Here is a 22,572-nt window from a genome sequence, read left to right on the forward strand (position 1 = left end):
GGTGGTCTCCCGTGCACCAAAGGAGGGAGGATACTTTTTTTTTACAAATTCCCCCCCTGATTGTCTCTCTCTCTCTTCCTTCCGCGCCCCGGACTCTCCTTTTCAACAGCAACGTTTTGGCCCTTGGGGTAGGGGTGTGGGGCGGCGGTGAGGGAGGGGGGCAGGGGGGGGAGAGGAACGCAGGGATACTTCTTTTTATTACAGACTAGAAGCATCAGGGTGGAGCGTTAGGTTTTGCAAGAGTGAGAAAGAGCATTGGAGTCTCGTGCCAGAGACGGTGGTGAGGCCAACGTGGTGGGGTACAACAGGGAAGTGGTGGGACCAAGAGAGGGGCAAAACTGGCGGGCACTGAACAAACTCCTCTCTGTGTGTCCGGAAAGTCCAAAACCGGCACACGGTCATGACAAACAATGTGTTGTACATTATCATACGATTGTTGCTGACACGGTTGTTCAGTGATAACGGAAACACAAATTAATTAAAAATATTATAGAGATTGATCACTAATTAATTCGTTTATCGATTGAAATTGAAAAACATTTCAATATATTTTATTTTGCACGTCTCTTTGTTTTTTGTTTTTTTTTTTGTTTTGTATTTTTGCATTGTTTGTCTTGTGTGAAGAAATTGTCTGGAGTTGCTCTCTTTGTGCACGTTGAGCATTGAATTTCGTGGTAATTTGATTGATTTACGAATGATTGTGGATGAATGGGTTGTTTTGGAGCACGTGATTAAAGGGATTAAGTCTGGTGAATTATGGAGACTCGAGTTGGTGTGTGTGGTGGCGGTATTGGCGGTGCAATTGAACCGGTGAGATGCGTTGGTACACCGTCACCGGTGCCGTCAGCAACATCAGTATCAACGTCGTCGGTGATGACAACAACGACAACAACAACGGGAATTAATAGTAATGCGATAAGTTCGATTGGTGTTAATCAAAGTCCAATGGTTGTGCTACCGAGCCCGCCGGCTGCATCACATCAGAGTAATGTGCCAAGGATACTCAGTAGAAATGTCAATGGAACACGTGAGTTTGTTTATTTCATTCATACGTTTTAATTGCGCGAAAGGATATCGGGGATTTTTCATGAATGGGGAGGCACTTTTGAGGTATCGTTTCACTCGGTTCATTCGGAAATATCAAAGATTTTTGCCAAATGTGTATTTGTTTGGGAGCAATTTGTGACATTCACGTTCTCGTTTCCACTTGGAATTAACGTTTATGACATAATTATTGCAGCGGAGGAACCGTAATGGCGTTAAATTATTTATTTTTCTATTGCTCTTTCAGGTAAATAGATATTTGGCAAAAATACGCTTTCCCAGAGTTAAAAATTATGGAAATTTTTGGGACCATTTAAGTTTTTTAAGGCGTCACCTCCTCCGGTGATGATTTTGAGATAATTGGCCTCATCACAGTCTCCACTTTTTTCCACTTTTCATGTTTAGCTTCGGTTGTCGTGTCGAATGGAGAGAACGAGACGGAATAATTTCTCTTGAAGTCATGACTGGAGGGGACTGTTTCGTTTGAAATTGAGGTGAACCCGAAAATATTCATGTTTTTGGGACAGTGAATGTTTAAACTTCGCAGACAGTTCGAAAAAAATTATTCGTTTAAATATTGTTCTGCCTTTAGGCAAATTATCATTTCATCCCGACATTTATCAGTCTGAAAAAGTCCAGAAAGTGTGGGAAATTCAAACCTTCGCTTCTCTAGTCATGAAACAATTTTATCTGAGGAAAGTCTCCTCTGCCTGCTGTGCTCAGTCCCATCCATGAACCCAGTCATTCAAAAAACGATTTATTATATCCGATATATTTATCCATCTCCCCTATTCCCTAATGAGCCTCGTTTGTACCTGATTTACTCGCAGGTAATTTACTTGTCAAGTCGAGGAATGTGCGAAATATTTGTTTTCTTCATCCGAATCTTCCTCCCCCCCTCGTGCAATTTTCCTCGACACACTGTCATGTTTATTGTTTGACGTGACAAGGCAACACACACTGGTGCTCCAACGGATGTTTTATAGTCATTTCAAGATGAAACGAAGGATGTGAAAAACTGGTTCTATAAATTTTTCGGTTGAAGAAATGAAGAAACCACTGGCTCGTTCTCCTCATAAGTGATAAGACTAGACAGAACTGTTTTATATTTTCGTATTGAATCAAAAACATGTATTTTATGTCTCCTTCCATCCATTTGAGATTAACGTTTGTGTGATGGTAAAGTTGTAGAATGAGATGACTCACCATCTCTTATATTTCTTCTTGTGATACTCTCCTGGCCAAGCACCAGCGCCGGACTTTTGTGCAAAAAAAAAAAGAAAAAAAAAACCGTAACGACTGTGCAAAAACCTCGGAACGGAGTACGTTTTTCGTAGGCCACACGGAGGCCGCCGGCGTTGGCTATATTGCGAGATCACTTTTTGCCATTTTCTTGCCACGAGACAAACACATCTACACGTTTATTCTGTACATATACATCGACGGACTTTTGCGACGCCAGTATCGTTGCCGCAAAAAAAAACCTGGTAAAGAGGGAGAGAGAGAGAGGGAGAAAAAAAATTGGCGCGATAAAAAAATTGATGGTCTTGTGGTTTTGCTATGTTTTTATATTTTTCTCAAGTTTTTTTTTTGTCTTCTCTCATGCGAAACTGCTGAGACGTTTAAATGACTCATTTTTTTTATATAAAAATCTGATGCAACGGATTTTTGAGCTTTTTATTATTGTGAATTTCTCTTTCTTGTGCCGGTCGATTGTTGGATTCGATTGTTCCCGTATGCGCTTTGCATACATCTGGGGATATCTTGATTTTTTTTTATGCGATGTACCCACGCGTGTACGTTAATGCAGCTGTGCAATGCGTTCCAGACGAATTATTTTGTCCTTAGGATATTCTTCCTTTGATTTGCTCATTCACTCTTTTTTTTCAACCCTTGGAATTATTATGTGCTGGGGGGTTGGAGGATTTTGTTTACTCGGAATGGGTGACGTATATGATGTAAGATAAATAAATGACGGGGTTTCAATGGCTGACGCACGTGGATAATCTTCAATGAGGAGATTCGATGTTAAATGTGGTATAAATATGATATCCCAATGTTTTCACCATTTTTTTCCATTAATTGGTTTTTTGTTGGCAGTTGCCAACAATACATTTCCCAATTATGTACTTGGTAATCATTTCAAACGAAATAATACCCACTCTTTTGTAAAAATGATCAGTTTTCCTCGTTCCACTTTGCTTGTGATCATAAACTGAAACTTTATGTTTGTATTTTTGCTCCTTCGAGTTACTCGCGATGAAAAAAACAAACGGGGGGGTTGGGGCAGAGTTTTTTCACTCCCGAGATTTACGAGATGAATTTCAACTCGAGTAAATAAATTCCAAAAGGTTTTTTTCAATGCTGCAACGCGAGATGATAAAATTATAAAATGCCGAAGTATGTAGATCATCGATGCATGTGGTGTATTTATGGTGAAGTCCATTTCTGATGCCGGGAGGGCCCACGACATTAAAATCCTTTTTTTGTGGTTTAGAATTTCAATTTTTCATTTTTTACGATGACATAACAGACAATTTTATGGGATTTATCTTGAAATTTATAATTTACGTACTAGAACACTTAAAACATCGGAGTAAAAGGAAAGATATTGCGATTCTAAATGAAACTGATCGGAAAAAAAATTGGGGTGGGGTACGATCGCAAGCAAATCACTCCACGATTGATGGGCGATTTCACCTTTCATTAAATATGACCGAAAAATAACGAGATAATTTTCAAAAAATTGGGGAACTCACAGTTTCTCCAACTGCTACTGATCAGCTCATCGATCCCGAAATCACCTCAGAAAATCACGTGACGATATCGTAAAATCCCTCGATTGCTCCCCGATTGTCCGTTTCCTCTAACAATTTACCCCATATTACCCTTTTTCGAAATATTATCGTATATTCACATTCAACCCGAGTATTAAAGCTCCATTGCTCCTTCAGTAAATCTGAAAAACAACAAAAACATTTATCTCCATAATTTCCTTCATCTCTCAGTTAAAAATATGTTTTACCCTTCACAATTTTCAAACGAACCCTCCAGTCGATAAAAAGAAAAATAGTCTTCGACCCTCGTCTCTCACTCAAGACACAACATGTGAATCCCACTGGACATTCTCAATTGTCACCCCTAATTTAATCATTTACCCAAAAAGAAAAAGGGAAATTTTCCCAACAGAGACCCATCACGTCGTCTCGTCAGATAGTCAACGTAGAAAGGGTATCTACAACATAAAAAGCTCCGAAGCCAGAAAAACAGGCCTGAGAAAAGAAGCTGGTCTCTAGGTGTGGGTATTAGGGCTCTTTTGTCTGGTTTTTTCAAATTTTTTTTTTCTTCATTCCACAACTTCTCTCGATTTTTTCCTCATTCCTTTCTGATGAGGGAGATGACACGATATACATACGCACCCGGCGTGCAAAGGGGTGAGAAAGGGTTGTCGAGAGGGAAAGTGGGTCCCCGGCAAGGGGGGGAGGGGGGTGCCGTGTGTCTAAACTCACGCACAGGGTAGGGGAACACTCGATCCAACGGTGGGGATGGTTTTTGGACAGGTAGGTGCCTTGCGCAGGCACCTTGTTGCATCCTCCTTGCGGATTATCACTAGAACAAAAAAAACATCTCATCGTTAAGAAAAAACAACCCCCTGTACAATCATCATTTTTTTCTAATTATCTGACGTGGGAAAAGTTGAGTAGAGTTGTGCCAGGTGCATTTATGCGTGAGACAATTTTAATACTTCAATCGACACTTTGCAAAAAATTGACAAATTTACATAAATGAATAATGATATTTGAATTAAAAAATTTGTTTAAAAACGGAGAAAATCAGTTCTTGGTGGAGATGAACGTTCACATGTGAACTAAACGGATTTTATGCCCTTATTGTTCATGTTATTGATTAATTAAAATTGAGGTTTATTAATTTACTTAAAAATGCATTATTTTTTGTTGTCAAAATTCGGCTGAAAAGTTCTTCTTTCGCTAATGGAATTCATTAAATTGCCCCTGGATGCGATAGCTTGAAGTAAAAAAATGATAGCTAAATTGAAAATGTTATTGTAAAAAAGGAAAACGTGTTTCAAGGCAAGTAAAACCGAATTTTCATTCCCCCACTTTCTTATACTATTTCATTAATTAGAGGACAATAATTGATCTGAGAATCTAATGTTTTTTCTTTTGGAAATTCATTGGATTAATTTAGCGTAAATTATTTGACTTAGGAAGATTAAACATAAGGTGAAAAATCAATTACAAAACTGATGGAAAATTGTTGAAAATTCATGATTGAATTTGGAAACTAAATGAAAATGTATCGATCTTTGTAAATCGTTTTAACAAATATATACGATCGTTTAGTCGGACAATCGTGGATACGTGCGGCGAATAATGCACCCGTCGCGCCAGTTTCACGTGTATATAAACCAGAGAAAGGCGACGCGGACTTCTCTGATGCCAACACACTCCCGACATCACTATATTTATTATCTGTGTGTCTTTAGATCCTGGTGCGCAGGTTTCATTTTTCGTTTTTTTTTTTGCAGAATTGTAATGATCTACAACCTTGCTATTAAATTTATTTGCTTAATCGTCTCAAATAACAACTGTCGTTTAAAGGGTAATACGATTTAATCTTCATGGACTGAAAATACAATAGTTTTTAGTGAACCTTGTTTTTACGTGGATCAACAAATTCATGGCTTGAAAATTATCATGCACTCGATATCTCACTCTAAGAAAAAAAAAACCACACAAAGAAAATTTTGTCTATTTTTTATTTGGGTTGAGGAAGCGAGTTTTTCAATTCTGGAAAGTAGTTTTTATGGTAGAACATTTGGAAATTAACACTAAAAACAGTTAAAAGAGTTAATTCAATTTTATTTGACGTGAGAAATTATTTTATTATAATAAAGAAATTATCTTGGGTTTTGCAAGTTACAAAACTTCAACAATTACAAAAAAAGAGATATTTTACGACCTGAATTATCAATTTTTTTATGTAATAATAAAAGTAGAAAATTAAGAATTCCACAGATTTTCAAATCATTCAAATGTACGATCAATATAATGGACCCTTTACTTTTCCGCTGACAAACTTTCCCGCAAATTTATTGCAAATTAAACAACAAAGATTGCGAGATTGACTACAAAAAATTCCGAAGACAACCGTCAGCAGGAAATCCGTTCTCGGCAAAAAAAACATTGTTTTTTCCCGGTGCCAGCCCTCTCCCAGAAGCCGTTAGAATCCGTTAACCAAATCGTTACATTCTTCTAATTAAAAAAAATCAGCGGGCATCAGCCATTTTTTCGCGTTGAGTTGCGACCCAGAGAGTCGAGGGGTGAGTCCCAGGGGTTGAAATTACGGTGGGACGAGAGTCTGGCAAATGGGCCGTACCCCAGGGAGACTCAACTCCACCCTGTTATCCCCAGCCGTTGCCCACCCCGTTATTATTATTATTATTAAAGTATTTTTTCCATCAATTCTGTTGGAATATGAGATATAAGAGTTGAAAACAATAAGTAAAATTCGTTTCATAACAATCAACTTATTTATTTGAGCTCTTTCCTCCTCGAGAGCTGTCGAGCAACTAACTAAAAAGTTCAACAGCTAAATGAGTGAAAAGTATATCAGCCAGAAAGGACATAAAGGACAACAGTCACCTCCTGTTTCCCTCCTCTTCGTCACCCGCTTCCGTCGTACCAAATAAACAATTAAATTCGAAGTGTCCCCGAGGCCCTGGTGCGAAGCACGGCATCGCCGACAGTCGGCCGAGGGTGGGCCAACTGTCGGCTGAGCCTCGGCCCACTGTTGGCCATTTCCCATCTCATCCCCTGAGTATGCAGGAAGAATGTTGGATGAAATTAGCCCTCCAAAGGGTAAAACGTTTGGAAGAAATGACAATCAATCCCTTTTTAGGTCCAATTTCGTTTGAAAAATGAGACTTGGGAGGCAAATTTTTGTGATAAAAATGCGGTTCGTCTCTCGTTTCGCCCCCCGAAGGGCAAATGTTTCCCCAAAATTTGTTGGCGCTCATCGTATTTAGAAATTTATTTTCGAATATTTAAAAAAATTCATCGATAAAAAATTACACGTGAAAAGCATTAAAACGAAATGCGCTAAAAGACCGGTAGTCCAGACGCGCAGGGGTAAGTTAAACAGTGGGGGATAGAGAGGAGGTTAGTAGCCGCGAGACTGAGTCCATCTGCCCGGTGTGTTTTGTCCATGGAGGAGAGATGGTAGAGGTAGACCCCAAGAGCAAAAACTTACCTAACCCTTCCTTGATTACAATGCCAGCAAAAAGCGAAATACTAACCGCCGCCGCCGACGCTCTGGGGGCTGAGAGATGTGACGAGAAGAGAACGATAGGTATAGAAAGAGAGAAAACGAGGAGCGCCCGCGCATAACGCCCCGGATCCTAAGAAACTAGACTCGTTTTTGTTGTAGACGAGCTCACCACCGCTCTCCGTAAAGTATCAGACAAAGAACATACACCCTCTTCCTCCTCCTCCTCCCCCTCTTCCTCCCCCTGCCCCATACTACTTTTTATTTGGACCATTCCCTCCGTACCTCCCCTCAAACCCGTTGAGGCTTCTGCTAAAAAGAATTCCTTGGGTCATTCCAGCAAAAAACTCATCGGTTTTTTGCCCAAAATTTAGTTGTAAAAAACACTCTGGTACTTTGATGGAACCAAAATATTTATTTGGCAGAATTGACTTGGCAGGAGATGATGATTGGTGGACATGTTTCTGGTAATTAGGTTGGTCAATGGTTATGGAGAATAATAGGGTCAATGGATGGGTGATTAAGGGTCATTTAGGCTGGCATTGGGACGAAGGATTGATAAATACTTTGGGGGAAAAGTATTGAGGAGCTCGGGGTCATTTGCATGAAGAAATTTATGGGTTAAAATTACCAAGGACAGAATATCGCAAACTAATAAAACAAAGTCTTGAGTTGAAAAAGAGTATATTCGCCTGGATGATGAAGGTAGTGTCCGTGATCACCTCGAAGAAATAATAATTAAATAAATTAATCGAGAAAATTGAAATTGTTCAGCTATTGTCGGTCTGTCTATCGCTTCGTCGATTCTAGTGATTTTCATGTCTCTGACCTAGTTATAAATGAATTTAAAAAACCGCAGAGAAACGGAAATAATAACAGGACATCATTTCAAAAAATTTCGCGGTTTAACCATTGAATGTCTAGGGTTTTATTGCTCTGCAATTCCCTGGTTTTTCTTCAGATCTGTTTGTCTCTGAAAGCGGTATTTTATATCTTGAAAAAATATTAATGTTTCATGAGCCGATTACTTATCGATCGTATCAGGATATGACTACTCGTTAATTACAATTTTCTACCGTTTTGAACGCGTGCTTCAACTGTGAGGAGTGAGGTGCATTAAACGTTTGTCCTCCGAAGAATTGTTACTCTAGGACATCTAATTACCATTCTAATAATAATGAGACTGATAATTCCCACGCGAAGAGAAATTTTCCATAAAAATTCTAGTACGAGTACTGGAAAAATCCCAATCTCTCAGTTCTAAACAAAATACAATATTATTAAGTTAAAATTTCTGAGAATTTCTGGACAATTTTAATGCACTTTGGGAAAAATTTCTATCGAAACAATAAAATTTCCAGTGCCACCTGGATTTTTTTTTCTGGCCACCATTTTGTGCTTCTTTTCCCCGATTAACGTCCGAATTTTTCCTTGAAATTTATCTACGTCTGTGTACATATTAATAGCGGAAATAATTAAGTGAGTGGCATGTGGTCCTTTTGTTCTCCACCTTCAATTCATACCGCTTTTGATTGGTCTAATTACCCAACAATTGGTGGTTAAGAGGTATGAATTTTCAAAGTCACCTAGTGCCTTGAACCCCGAATGAAAAGAGTAAAAAAATTGGCGTAAAAGGTAACATGGCTATTCAGAGAATTGAAAAAGTAAAAAAAGTATAATGTTTCAAAAGTATAAAGTATCAAGCGGACATTTATACGTTCCCATGATTGAACTGGCACCCAGAAGGATCTGGTTTACCTCCTGTCCTCCACTTCTTCTCATCATATTTCTTCGCTGCGTGCCTAAGAGGCCTCTCCTCCACTGTCCATATGATAAAAAGTGTTTTTGCCTTTGTATTCTCGGGGTTAGAAAAAAAGTAGTTATGTAAATGACAGACCGGTAAGCATGGCTCACGATCATCAGGTACGGCAAATCTACAAGAATGGAACAGCCAAAAAAAGAGAGCAAAAAAAGTCCCAAAAAATGCAAAATGTCTCCGCTGAAATTTCTTATAGCGATCCGATGTTGGGATAAAAATTATCGAACTGTCAATTATAAATATGGGGATTAGAGCGAGTGATGGGAGGGAGCAATAGTTGAATTTGTGAGAGTAATTTAATTTATAGTTAATTATATTTTATAATTATGTGGAAACAATATCAGGGGTTGAACCAGGAGTTGAACGGGTAATTAAATTGTGTGACGACTATTTCAAAAATCGTGAGTATTCAGCGTCATCTGAATTATATTTTTGACGGTATTAGGGTGTTTTCGTAACTCAGGGATGAAATCATTCCCTTTAATTTGAAGGGAACTAGACGAAAATGCATCAAATGCACACGTTAACTTATGTGGAATAGAATCTCTTACGAATATGACTTCACATCACGATTGAATTAACCAAAACATTTCAATAAATTATACCGAATGCCTACAAAGACATTGTGACGTGAAATTACCCTCAACTTGCTCGAAAGACCCCCAAAAAAACAATTAAACGGGGGAAAAAACGTTGATATGACAAAAAGGTACAAGAGACAAAGGTAGATATGAAACGAAGACGCAGGCAAGCGTGAGACCGGACTGACTAGAGGTCTCGTAATAAGACCGTCGGCCAGTTTTTTTTTTAACTCTTTCCCCCTTACCTCCCTTCCTCCCCCCCTTCCACCCCCTCTACCAGCAATGGCTGTTTGTGCCGGTATTAATTTATACGCGCTACGTGTGTGCACGCGGTATTCTCTCGACGAGGCCGGCATCAGTCGCCGCGTTTTTCTTTTAACGTTCCTCGAAATTTGCAAGAAACTAGTCGGACACCCCGAAGACGACGGATACTCCTTCAACTCTTTTCTTGTCGAATCGTGTCTTCACCCGTCGGTTATCCGTCGTCCGTTGCACTCTTGAGATAAAGAGGGAGACGTCTCGAGACTGCTAAAGAAGGGACTTTTTCCACTTATTCGATGGAGAACGATATTTCAAACACAAATTTTTATTTATCCACCACTTTGTCATAGGAGCATTCGAAATACCAGGGGGTGAAACACCACTAGCCCGTCACTAGCTTCATTTATAATATTCTGCATAACTAGAAGAGGGGGGCGGGAGGGGGAATCGCACGGATTAAGTCATTAGTAATTCGATAAATAGTCCGGAACACACCGTAAAATTATAAGTAAAAAAATCAGTAGATTTTTTCACTTAATGAGACAATAATTAAAACATTGTTAACATCTTTTAATTCTTATTTACACAGTTGTACAGACCTCAGTGCCGCAAAATGAAGCTGAGCTTCAGTTGTATAGAGTGATGCAGAGGGCATCCTTGTTGGGATACTATGACACACTTCTTGAAATGGGTAATTAATTTATTATTAGATAAAAAAAATTATGTAAATCCCTCTAGGCATACCCCTAGGATTATTCTAGACCTTGGAAGCGTTTCCATGGATCTCCATGAATGAAAAAAAATTAAATAATTATCACTCCATAAATTAAGAACATTGAAATCCGAAAATCGATTCGAATTGACATCTCCCACGGGCTGAACTCTTTTTGTTTGTTATTCAAATTTTTATACAACAAATAGTTATAGTTGATAATGTGTATCACCCTCCAACGCATCCAATGTTGAACCATTAAAATAGCCCTTGAAATACGTCTTTATTCACATGATCCAATTGGAATGACAATTTATAAGGTGGAGATGATGTGCAGCAGCTCTGCGATGCTGGTGAGGAGGAATTCCTCGAAATAATGGCGCTGGTAGGAATGGCGAGTAAGCCACTGCACGTGAGAAGACTCCAGAAGGCCCTCCAGGAGTGGATTACCAACCCTTGTGAGACATAAAATATTCTGCTACCATCCGCCATTCCTGATACCTAACTGTCCCTTCTCTGATGGTTTCAGCCCTTTTTCAAACGCCAGTGGTGCCCGGAAATGCATCCGGCAAGAATTCAACCCCCTCAGTAACGACATTTGCATGCGCCAGCCCGAGGCCCCAGAACTCCAATATCTTCAGTGGATCAGTAGCTTCAACAAGTCCCACCGCTCCAATTTCATTGAGCCACGTGCCTATCACACCTTTACCTTGTCGCAGTATCAGCCCTTTGACGCCGGTTGCAAACGTTGTCACACCTACTCCTACCTCAACATTTCGACAGAGCCCAAGCCCCAATACTAATACACCATATTCTGGAGTACATAGCCCAGACGTACTTCAGGTAATTTGAATATGTGTATGAGAGAAGGGGAGGGTAAAATGGGGCAGCTAAATATTTTTTTAATTTTATTTACATACATTGACATAAACTTAAAAGCTCAAATTAATTTTCATGAAATTATTCGTAAATAATGGAAGGGAAATTTTGAGGAGTTTTGAAAAATCTCATTGAATCCAATAAAATCCAGTAAACAATTAATTAAATATTGCAGACGAAGTGACGTGTAAAGAAGTCATTCAGGAGCATGTGCTTAATTCATTAGCGAAAATAACTATTTTATATAAAATAATTATATGTCATAATTGAATATTTTTTATTAATATCGTATTAGGTAGGCACATGTGAATCATCCTGCGGAAGTGGTACAACACCAAGTCCAGGAGGCGGTGGAAGTAGTTTAAATGCACCCCCCAGTCCAACCCAAGCAACCCCTATATTACTCCCCTCCCAAATACAACGACTCGCTGAGGCGGCTGAACGTCTTGCTAGTAATCTCCGTCCACTTGATCCAAAGCCCCACAATATCAAGAAGAAGATTTGCAAGAACCTCGAGGTGAGCTTTATTGTGCGGCTAAGCTTCAGGCAGTTGATTGAATAATAAATAGACTGAGGGAGATTGCATTTGATTGAATATCAATTTTAGTTGTTGATGTTTCTTTTTTTTTGTCATCAGATGGTGATGGCGATGCCAGATAGCGATCCCAGGAGGATGGAGGAAATACGAAAGTACGCGGCTATTTATGGGCGTTTTGATTGCAAACGAAAGCCTGAAAAACCATTGACGTTACATGAGGTATCGGTCAATGAAGCAGCCGCTCAAATTTGTCGATTTGTGCCGGCATTATTGACGAGGAGAGACGAACTTTTTCCACTCGCAAGACGAGTCGTCAGAGACTCTGGCTATCACTACTCAAAAAATCAATTGTAATAATAGTCGTCACTATTACTTTTACGTTACAGTACACGGAGAGGGAAATTAAATAACTATTACTAAACAAAAGGTAAAAATTGTCTGAACAATTACGTCAGGAGTGAAGTGGTAAATCGATATAAGTCTCCTTTGGCTATTGATTGGATTTTAGGGAATATCTTGAGCCCTAGGAAGATGACAAAATTTTTAGTAGAAGCTTTTTTGTGGAGCCAATTGAGGGCTACAACAAATGTCATGATAAAAATTCGGTTATCTCTTTTTGATGTCGCACAATTGATTTCTCTGGGATTTGCAGAAATTGTTTAATGATTTTTAACGAATATTCCTCTCCGGGTATTACGGTATTGTAATTGAGTACAGAAATAGTCATATTTTCAGTGGATAATTATTTTTTCAGTATGATGTCCATGACAAGACCTCGTGAGAATGGTGACGACTCGGAGGTCCCTGGTGAAAGGGTGAAGAGACGTCACTTGGATCATGATCCGGAGGGAGAGGATACGTCTCAGGTTAGCGTTAGCGTTCCTCCTACCACCAATAAATCCAAACAAAACGACGCACCTGTAATGATGATCTAACACCAATAGTTTCACATTGATGCCCACAATAATGCCCGAAACTAACAACTTGACGTTTTTATTCAAATTCGGAAAAAGGTCAAGTATAACAATCTGACAAAGTCCTCGCATGGTTTTGCTGCTTTGGGTTTGTACACTTGCCAAATTGTGCATGTGAGATTATCCCTAGGATTTTACGACTTTTATAAACTCGTAAACTTCGAGGGATTACTTTTGTGCCTCTCCTCCTCAATTCTTCAACTTTGAATGAGTTTTCCTCACATATTAATTGAAGTGTATGCCAAAGTAATGATTCCGAAATAAAATAGATTAATTAATACATTACAACAGAATGAATTAATTAATCTACCACTTTTCTGCATATCTATCAGAACTGACAGTTGACGGCCTGACCCTAAGGGTCAATTCGTCGTAATTCTACCCTCGGTCGGGCTGCCCTTCGTTTCAGTAGTTTTAGTTATTAAATTTTCAGACTAAATTGCATGAAAAAAATTGAAAAGAAAATCATACCCAGTCAATATTATGTGAATAAAATTTTCCAAAGATTGACATTTCTCCAAACATTTTTTTGTAAATAAATGATGGAGAAAAGCCGGAAAAATCCGATGTAATTCAACCCCGAATATTCATATCAGATTAAGGATTGAAGTAAATTGAGGGATTATCATGTTCATTTCCCCAAAAATTTTGTAAATCTCCTGAAATCTGAATTTTGAAAAATCTGAACAATTAATCTGGACAACCAGTAGTCAACTTGTAGTGCTATGTCAAGGATATGGATATTCCTAAAGTGCTGTTGATTGTTGTCATATACTATCTGTAGCAGTCCGCGTGTTTCAGGCCGAGTTGGACCTTCGATGTACCGGGATGGATGTCAACATTTCGAGCCTAAGAAGCCATGGGTCGTCGAGGTCTGTATACCCGAGCTTTTGTCACCATTATTATCATCATTATCTTTACTCATTGAAGCGATTCGAATGAATCACGTGTTCATTATAATATTACAGTGGATTTATTGACATGTAGATGTAGTTAACGATATCATTTCAGTCCAGTCTGGCGGAAGAAGAGTAACAACGGTGTATTCGAAACGAGTATCGAAGAGATCAGCGACACCGATAGTCAATTTTCCTTTTCTAACGAAGAATCATCTTCGCTACATGTGAGTTTATTAAGAGTTCTCCTTTAATCCTTTATATTGCTTGTAAATACATTTTTTTTGTTGTTCAGGATCCGAACGATTTGGAGGCTGACCAGACTGATAAAGAGAGTGATTTCAATTTGAAGGTACCAAATAAACTAATTAACTTTTGCTTTAATTATAAAGACCCAGAGCATAACGAGCGTTTGGATCTTGCATACGTTTCGCAGAGATTCTTCAGGCAATAATTGGTCTTTTTTTACTTCATCAGGTAATCGCCTCCCGGGGGGACAATATCATTGCTGTAGCCAATCCGGCACTGATGGAGTGCAATCATCCCATTAAGAAGGAACCTGAAGATGAAAAGTCAACGCTGTGATAATAATATTTTAGTTTGATATTGTTAAATATTCAAAAATAACTCAACAACTTTTCTGTTAATAATTTAAAAGAGAAAGCGCTAGTAAAAAATATCTGCACATTATCGACTACTTTGTTACTCGAATTTGTCAAAAATGATGACGTACATCACCATGATTATAACAGTTTTGAGTGTGATTACACTTGTAGTTTTAGTTGTAGTTTCGTTAAACATTGTGTATAAATAACTGATTCAGAACAAAGTAAAACAAATGACGGGAACATAATCGTGTTGTTTACTCCATTCATGCATCCAGAATTCGAGCGAGAGGGAGAGAATAGAATATAAATACAGTTTTTTTTCTGGAAAAAAATGATCCCATAGAAAAGCGAGTGTATAATACGGTTCACGCCGACTATTAAGGCCCCGGGAATTTTCTAAAATTGATTTTTTCGTTTTTCGCGTTTTTCTCGGCTCCTGGGCCTCCTAGAGCAAAACGGGCCCGGATTTGGATTCAGACCGTTTTTCATCCATATCTTTGAAAATATCATACCTAGAACAATTTGGCTGGCGCCATTGGATTCGTGAGACGATTTCTGATTTTTCTAGGGCTCTAGGAAATTTTTAAAATCCGTTTTGACGGTTTTGCATTTTCTCTGCTCTAGGCCGCCTACAGCCAAAAGCCTCCCAGTGCAGTCGGCCACGTTCCCCGTGGTAATGCCTTACCGACAGGCACGTTCACCAGCGTAGTTCATGCGCCACCGCTTCGATAATGTTTTCTACTTCTCCTACATTACCTGCATTTGCCAATTTGAGAGGGCAGCACTACTCTCGCTTATCAAAAAATTCCGTATGTGGCGTGAGAGTCGTTAGTCGTGGGCTCTGCCACGTAATGTTGCGTGCAGTTTATAAATTATCATCGATAAATAATTTCATAAAATTTCATTGTTAGTTTAGAAGCAATGCCAAAAACTGTGGCATTTCTAACGTAACAGTGACTATTCTTTTTAAATTGATACTGGTATTGAGGTAAGAGCCACTGTAGCATGTAGATAACATTTTTTTTCGAGCAAAAGAAATCTGTGGACGTGCATGACTTGTCTAACTGCCCCTGTACGTGGAATGATAGCTGTCTGTTAATGATTAAAGTACATATGAATACTGTGAATCCGTCATTCAACTGCATTTCCATCCACTCGAGTAGTGGTTCCGTGACCTTCGTTGTCACCCTGAGAAGATTTCAAAATTTTTTTATTCCTGCGAGCGCATTAGTTTTCATCCTATCATTTGTAGAATTGACAAGACTGAGGCAGACGAAGATCTAAATGAGTGGGACCAGATATATTACTGACAGATTTTCATTTTTATAATTTATCATAGGAAGACAAGTTGATTAAAATGTCTCAACCCAGTGGTTATCAGCCGTCTTATCCGGATTTATTGAAAAGTAACACAGCACCACCACCATTAGCCTCAATGGTCAATGGTCAATCGACTACTGTTCCACTCGTACAAAATGGGACGCAACAGCCAGCACTATTTACACATCCAGCGGGTATGAATCATGAATTATAAAATTTTTAGTTAAATAGATGGTGAAGTGTGTATGATTCAAAGGAAGTGGGGAGTAATGACTGACTGTCGTTACGAGTTAGGTCTGGGAATTTCTGTATATTTATGAAGAGAAAGTTTTGCAACAAGTTGACATTGAATTTGTCAAATTTATAAATGAGGTGAATGTATGGAGGCTCTCTCAGGCTCCTTTAGATGCCTGCAGTAATCGAATTGTCATTATTTTTACAGCTATGATTTTAGAGTTATGATTTTCGGGGATGAGAATGGTGATAGTCATGACTGAAAAATTAATACATTTAATAAGAGGAGAAAATAATATTGATATCGAGTAGTACTACCAAAGACTGAATCCTTAAAATCGTTGTGTCTTTCTAGTGAGTTGAAAAATTATCGGAAACTTTAACAAATACGCGACAACTTTAGTATAATCAGTATCACTATTTTGTTTCCCCTGTAATTGTCTTTGACACCTACTAGGGAGACGACGGAACAACTTTTAAAATTAAAAAATTGTTTTTGTTCTTCCAATTAGTCATTTTTATCCATGAATCTACTTGAGCGATCCAATCATTGAGTTGATAAAGTAATTTCATCAATAACAAAATTATCATTTTCGGACAAACCCCAATTAAAAAAATTATCATATCAATAAATATCATCCACTTGCAATTCCTTCAATTTTCATAATTATGAACTGAATGCAAGAAATATTTTTTTCGGTAACAAAATGCATATGAATAAATTCAGGTACACCATCATCACAATCGTCTCGAGATCCATCACGAGAAACTTCCAGAGATCCGTCTCCAACCCAACATCTCTACACGCAGTACAGACCTCAACTGACGCGTCCTCCAATGCCACCAATGAATGGCCAACAATCCCAACCAATTCATCATGACCGTCAACATGCGCCTGTTCCTCCCCAGCCGTCGACGAATCCCCCACATTCAGCAATACCTCCGCCTTCTCACGACCCCATGAGACCCCATAACGTGCCCTCCTCGAATCCAAATCTGAATCCTCAGTGTCCTCCCACCACCACGCAAGTCCCCAATGCCAATCACCAGCAGTGGAGACCTTCAATAAATTCCCAACAGGCTCATCTGGATAACAATTTCAATTCGCCAATGCAAATACCACCACAGATGCAATCACCGATAGCTCCACCACAGGGTAACCCACCAAATGTACAAAATGCATCGAGACAATTGGCTGCGGGGCCAGCCCAGATGCAGTATGTCAATCGTCCACCACTACCACCACCCCAAGTACCACCAGCATCCCAGCCACTGCAAAATCCCGACCACCAGGGACTGCAGAACAATTATCTCAATCAACCATCAACCATTCCACCCACCTATCCCAATCAAAATATCTACAACAGTGGTGCGAATTTACCTAGTCAAAGAAAGTATCCTCAACCGGCATACGGTAGTCCAATGGCTCCCCAACCTATGCAAAACTTGCCATCACTACCGAAAGAGAATATTGGCTATCAACATCAGCAACAGCAGCAGTTACAAAGTCCCTACGAGAACAGAACAGCAGGACAGCCATATTTTGGACAAATGGCAAATGTTCCCCTCGACAATTTATCACAAAGATATCCTGCTCCACCAGGTTACACCAACGACGCATCAATGAATAAATTGAATACTCATATGGGATCTCTAAGTGTCACTCAAACAGGTTTCAATACACTCTGGGGTCAGCAGTCTCTGGATTTACTGCAATGCAGGAATGTACTACCATCTGAAAAAGTGGAACCTCCCAAGATCACTTTGCAGCAGGAATTCTTGGACGGCGTTAACTGCAGCCCCGATATATTCAGATGCACATTGACCAAAGTGCCTGAAAGTAATTCATTGCTGCAAAAATCCCGATTACCACTGGGGATATTGATTCATCCATTCAAGGATCTTAATCATCTATCTGTCATACAATGCACTACAATAGTCCGGTGTCGTGCTTGTCGTACATACATAAATCCATTTGTTTACTTCCTGGATTCAAAAAGATGGAAGTGCAATTTGTGTTATCGAATGAATGAATTACCTGAGGAATTTCAATTTGATCCAGTGACAAAAACATATGGTGATCCATCAAGACGACCTGAAGTTAAAACGAGTACAATTGAATTTATCGCACCAAGTGAGTACATGCTCCGTCCACCTCAGCCAGCAGTTTATTTATTTTTACTCGATGTATCGAAGTTAGCTGTGGAGAGTGGATATCTCACTATCGTTTGTCAGGTTATATCCGAAGAATTATCAAAATTACCAGGGGATGGTAGAACACAAGTTGGATTTCTTGCCATTGATTCAGCTGTACATTTTTTCAGTATGCCAGATAATGTATCACAACCACACGAGTTGATAATGCTCGATGTTGACGATGTTTTTCTACCGTGTCCAGACAATTTAATTGTCAATCTGAGGGAGAGGGAGGAATTAATACGCGATTTATTGGCTCAATTGCCATCGAAATTCAACGGTACCCACGATACAAATTCAGCACTTGGAGCGGGATTACAATCAGCTTTTAAATTAATGTCAGCAACTGGTGGACGTGTTACAGTTTTTCAAACGTGCCTACCAAATATTGGACCTGGAGCTCTCCAATCACGCGAAGATCCCAATACTCGTGCTAGTAAAGATGTACACCACTTGAATCCAGCTACCGATTTTTACAAACGACTAGCACTCGATTGCAGTGGTCAACAAATAGCTGTTGATCTTTTCTTACTGAACAGTCAATACAGTGACTTGGCAACATTATCAGGAATGTGTAAATTCTCAGGTGGCTGTATTTATCACATTCCCCTGTTTCGTTATAACAAACCGCAGCACAATGATACACTCGAGAGAATGGTGCGTCGATATTTGACGAGAAAAATAGGTTTTGAAGCTGTTATGAGAATAAGATGTACCAGAGGCTTGAGTATACACACTTTTCATGGAAACTTCTTCGTCAGATCAACAGATCTTCTCAGTTTGCCCAATGTCAATCCCGATGCTGGCTTTGGAATGCAAGTATCGATTGAAGAAAATTTATCCGATGTACAGACAGTCGGTTTTCAAGCTGCATTACTGTATACATCGAGCAAAGGAGAAAGACGCATAAGAGTTCACACACTTTGTTTACCAGTTACATCAAGTTTAACTGATATCTTGTACTCAGCTGATCAACAGTGTATTATTGGCTTGTTGTCGAAAATGGCTTCTGATCGAGCCCAACAATCAACCCTGAGCGATGCTAGAGATGCACTTATTAATGTTGCTATAGACGTTCTCTCCACTTATAAGATTTCTCAGTCTGCATTATCTGGAGGTCTGATGGCGCCCATGAATTTGAAATTACTGCCACTTTACATAATAGCACTGTTGAAATTTACAGCATTTAGATTAGGTACAAGTACTCGTTTGGATGATCGTGTTTACTCTATGTGTCAAATGAAGACTCTACCTCTTTCTCAGCTGATGCAAACGGTCTATCCAGATTTATATCTAATTCATTTATCCGATGATTCGAAAGAAACCCAGAGTCTGCATGGTAAAACATGGCCAGAACCACCTAGACTAAATTTGTCGGCTGAAAAACTTGATTTTCGTGGTGCATTCCTGTTGGACGCCGGAGACAAAATATTCATCTATATTGGAAAGAATATTGATTCAATGTTCTGTTGCAACGTACTTGGTGTTTCAGCGTACAGCTCTATACCGGAAGAGATGTATGAATTACCTGAATTGGATACTATGGAAAGTGAGAGACTTCGGAATTTTGTTTTTAGTCTGCAAGATGAAAAACCCTATCACGCAGCAGTACAAATTATTCGGTGAGCTGAATAGTGATAATGGAATTATTTTTCTGAGCGTCTGCGTTTGTATTAAAATTTCTCCTTTCCAGGGAGTTTGTGAGTCTCGAATATTCGTATGTCCACAATTAATTATTGTAAAAAAAATTGCTTGGTTCCGTCAACTTATCGAGGGGCCATACGACCCGACTTTTGGCAACTTTTCGGAAGATCTTATAATGCCTTTCATTTTTTTTTCAACGAAATAGAATACTCGATAACTGGAAAGTGGCCCAGAGGAGAAATTTTGAATACCAAAAATAATAGTTATTGACATTTAATAATTCATCTCTCCAACTCCATCTTTCTTTATTTATTTTTAGTGATGACAGCCATTTCCGGAGCCTGCTGATTGAACGTTTGATCGAAGACAGATGTGAATCGGCCCTCAGTTACTACGAATTTCTCCAACACATAAGAACCCAAATAAAATAGTTGAATATTTCATCTCAATCGATAACGTGAAATTCAAAGTGTAGCTAAATCAATTGATACAGGAGATACGATGGCATGAGTGGTCTGAACGTGATCGTCACTGACTGTTTAGTTTATAAAATGAAGAAAAGGAGGAGGTATGCATTAATCGTAGAAGAAAAACTTGTGAAAAGACATTGAAAAATTTTTATGACAGAAACTAAGCCTTAACAATGCATTATAGGCATTTACAAAAATGTATTGTAATTAACTATCGTCGTTGGTAATTTTTAACTAAAACTCAATATTTTTAGTTAATCCGTATTCAGTCCCCAGGAGGATTATGCAAAACTAAAGTCATCTTGAATCATGTGTGTATTTTTTTTTTCTTTATTATTACGATTATTAGTGATCAGTTGACTTAGTTAAGTGAATGCATATAATTTCTCCATAATTGTCATTGTCCTCCAACAGTTATAGGTCACATAGTTGCATCATCTATGAAGAAGAATAAACAAGAAAAAAAAAACAATGTTGAATTCAATCATTGAAAGTGCCCATATGTGTGATACCTTTTTTGTGTCGACGTGTTCATCAAACGATACATACAATTTTGTAGCAAACATTGATGACTAGTGATCGGAGGGAATGAATAAGAAATTTTTATCATCACACACTGATCAAGTTGATTTTCATAAATCTGTAATTGGCATTTTTTTCGGCCTATCGCTATGTTAATTATTTATCGGTTATTATTATTGATTACTGGTTACTATTGTTATCTGTATGCGGTAAATATGTATGTAAATACGAAAAAATATAAAACACATATGAATGAGATATCAATTACAGTTCTCATTAATTTATTTCGGCTCTTTTCGGTGTCTGCTACATGCAATGGTCGGTGTGTTTTCACAATTAAACTATTGTGAAAAATAATGACAGCAATGACAATGTCAATGTACAAAGCGGTCACAGAAGGGCTTAGGATAATGTTACAATACTTATTGTGCGAAAAAATAATCGAGTTGAGAGAATTTTATTCCCCGGGGCAATTACTGACAATTCTAATTTAATAAAAGAAAAGACAACAAATTGTTATCAATAAATGGCAATACTACGGTTGAGGTTAACACGAAATATAAAATTTGTTTCAGTTCTTTACAAATGACATTCTCCATTGATGGGGAAATTTCAATCACAGCGCTAAGGCTCAATGAAGTCCCTGGAGTGAAGTTCTGTCGTGAATTTTCCCGATTCGTATTATTGGATTTAAGATCCTTATTACTCAGAGACGGAAGTGGAAAGCTAATGTTTTCCCTGGTGGCGAAACAATTGATCCAATCGACGATAGTGACAGGCGGATATCCAAGTACATTGACCATTTTATCCAGTTTATTTTGTGTAGTAAAAGGCTTTTCTACTTTTGTGGTTGAACATGAGAGCTTTCATTTGAACTCCATTCGATCTCGAGGGTCTGATTTTACAATGATGTTATGGTTTGCTTTTCATTTTATACAGACACTTGAACTTAAAATTGTAAAATAGAAATACGCCACTACTCCAACTTCAAAGTTGAAAGTAATAATGAGGGAATCCCCCTTTAAAATCGAATTACTGAACCGAACTTCATGAAATTTAAGAAATTACGAAATCCTTTTAATTTAATGAATTCAATCAATGCCGTACTATGCATCCATCAGAGTGCTCGATATGATTATGATGGAGGGACTAAAAAGGGTTGAATGAGCCTCGAAGAGCACCACTTTACGCACAGAAATTACTGCGCAAAAAAGAACTTTTCCAAGCCCATCCGTAAAAATAGCACATTCTAATCCTTTTGTGGACAAGTGTTTCTGCCCTCGCCTTCAGTTCACCCAATAAATCTCCCAGGACTCCAACAACCCTTTTCCCACGACTACCCCATCCTATTTTCCCCCGCGATGTGTGGAACACGGGGTTTTTCCCCCGCTCCCCGTGCGTAAACTGTCACTTTCCACACAGTCCATCGAAAAGTCTATTTACCATTTACCAAAAAATTACCAACCACTCGGATTATTTCCCTCTATCCACCAGATAACATTTATGAACCACTCGGCAAATTTCCTGAGCGGTGCATAATGTTTCCGAACCGTCAGAAACGATTGGATAATTTTTACTGAACCACT

At 38.6% G+C, this 22,572-nt stretch overlaps 2 protein-coding genes across 3 annotated transcripts; both read left to right on the plus strand.

Annotated features, from left to right (window-relative positions):
- Positions 1-334: 334 nt before the first annotated feature.
- On the plus strand, positions 335-14,845 carry LOC135165393 (NGFI-A-binding protein homolog). 2 transcript variants are annotated; one of them, XM_064126656.1, is made up of 11 exons: positions 343-1,027; positions 10,583-10,684; positions 11,026-11,163; positions 11,235-11,548; positions 11,880-12,101; positions 12,222-12,472; positions 12,877-12,988; positions 13,898-13,968; positions 14,108-14,219; positions 14,288-14,344; positions 14,470-14,845. In XM_064126656.1, exons 1-11 carry the CDS (start codon positions 757-759, stop codon positions 14,575-14,577), a joined length of 1,758 nt encoding a protein of 585 aa, XP_063982726.1. In that variant the 5' UTR covers positions 343-756; the 3' UTR covers positions 14,578-14,845. The 2 variants fall into 2 exon arrangements, 1 of the variants encoding a protein (XP_063982726.1); XR_010299511.1 differs by lacking the exon at positions 14,470-14,845 and having other exon boundaries at positions 335-1,027; positions 14,113-14,219.
- A 578-nt stretch (positions 14,846-15,423) lies between these two features.
- LOC135165631 (protein transport protein Sec24A) lies at positions 15,424-21,250 on the plus strand. Its single transcript, XM_064127103.1, has 4 exons — positions 15,424-15,588; positions 15,940-16,114; positions 16,882-19,972; positions 20,314-21,250. Exons 2-4 carry the CDS (start codon positions 15,958-15,960, stop codon positions 20,423-20,425), a joined length of 3,360 nt encoding a protein of 1,119 aa, XP_063983173.1. The 5' UTR covers positions 15,424-15,588; positions 15,940-15,957; the 3' UTR covers positions 20,426-21,250.
- The last annotated feature ends 1,322 nt before the right edge of the window (positions 21,251-22,572 follow it).

Source organism: Diachasmimorpha longicaudata, chromosome 8 (assembly GCF_034640455.1).
Source record: "Diachasmimorpha longicaudata isolate KC_UGA_2023 chromosome 8, iyDiaLong2, whole genome shotgun sequence".
Classification (NCBI taxonomy): domain Eukaryota; kingdom Metazoa; phylum Arthropoda; class Insecta; order Hymenoptera; family Braconidae; genus Diachasmimorpha; species Diachasmimorpha longicaudata.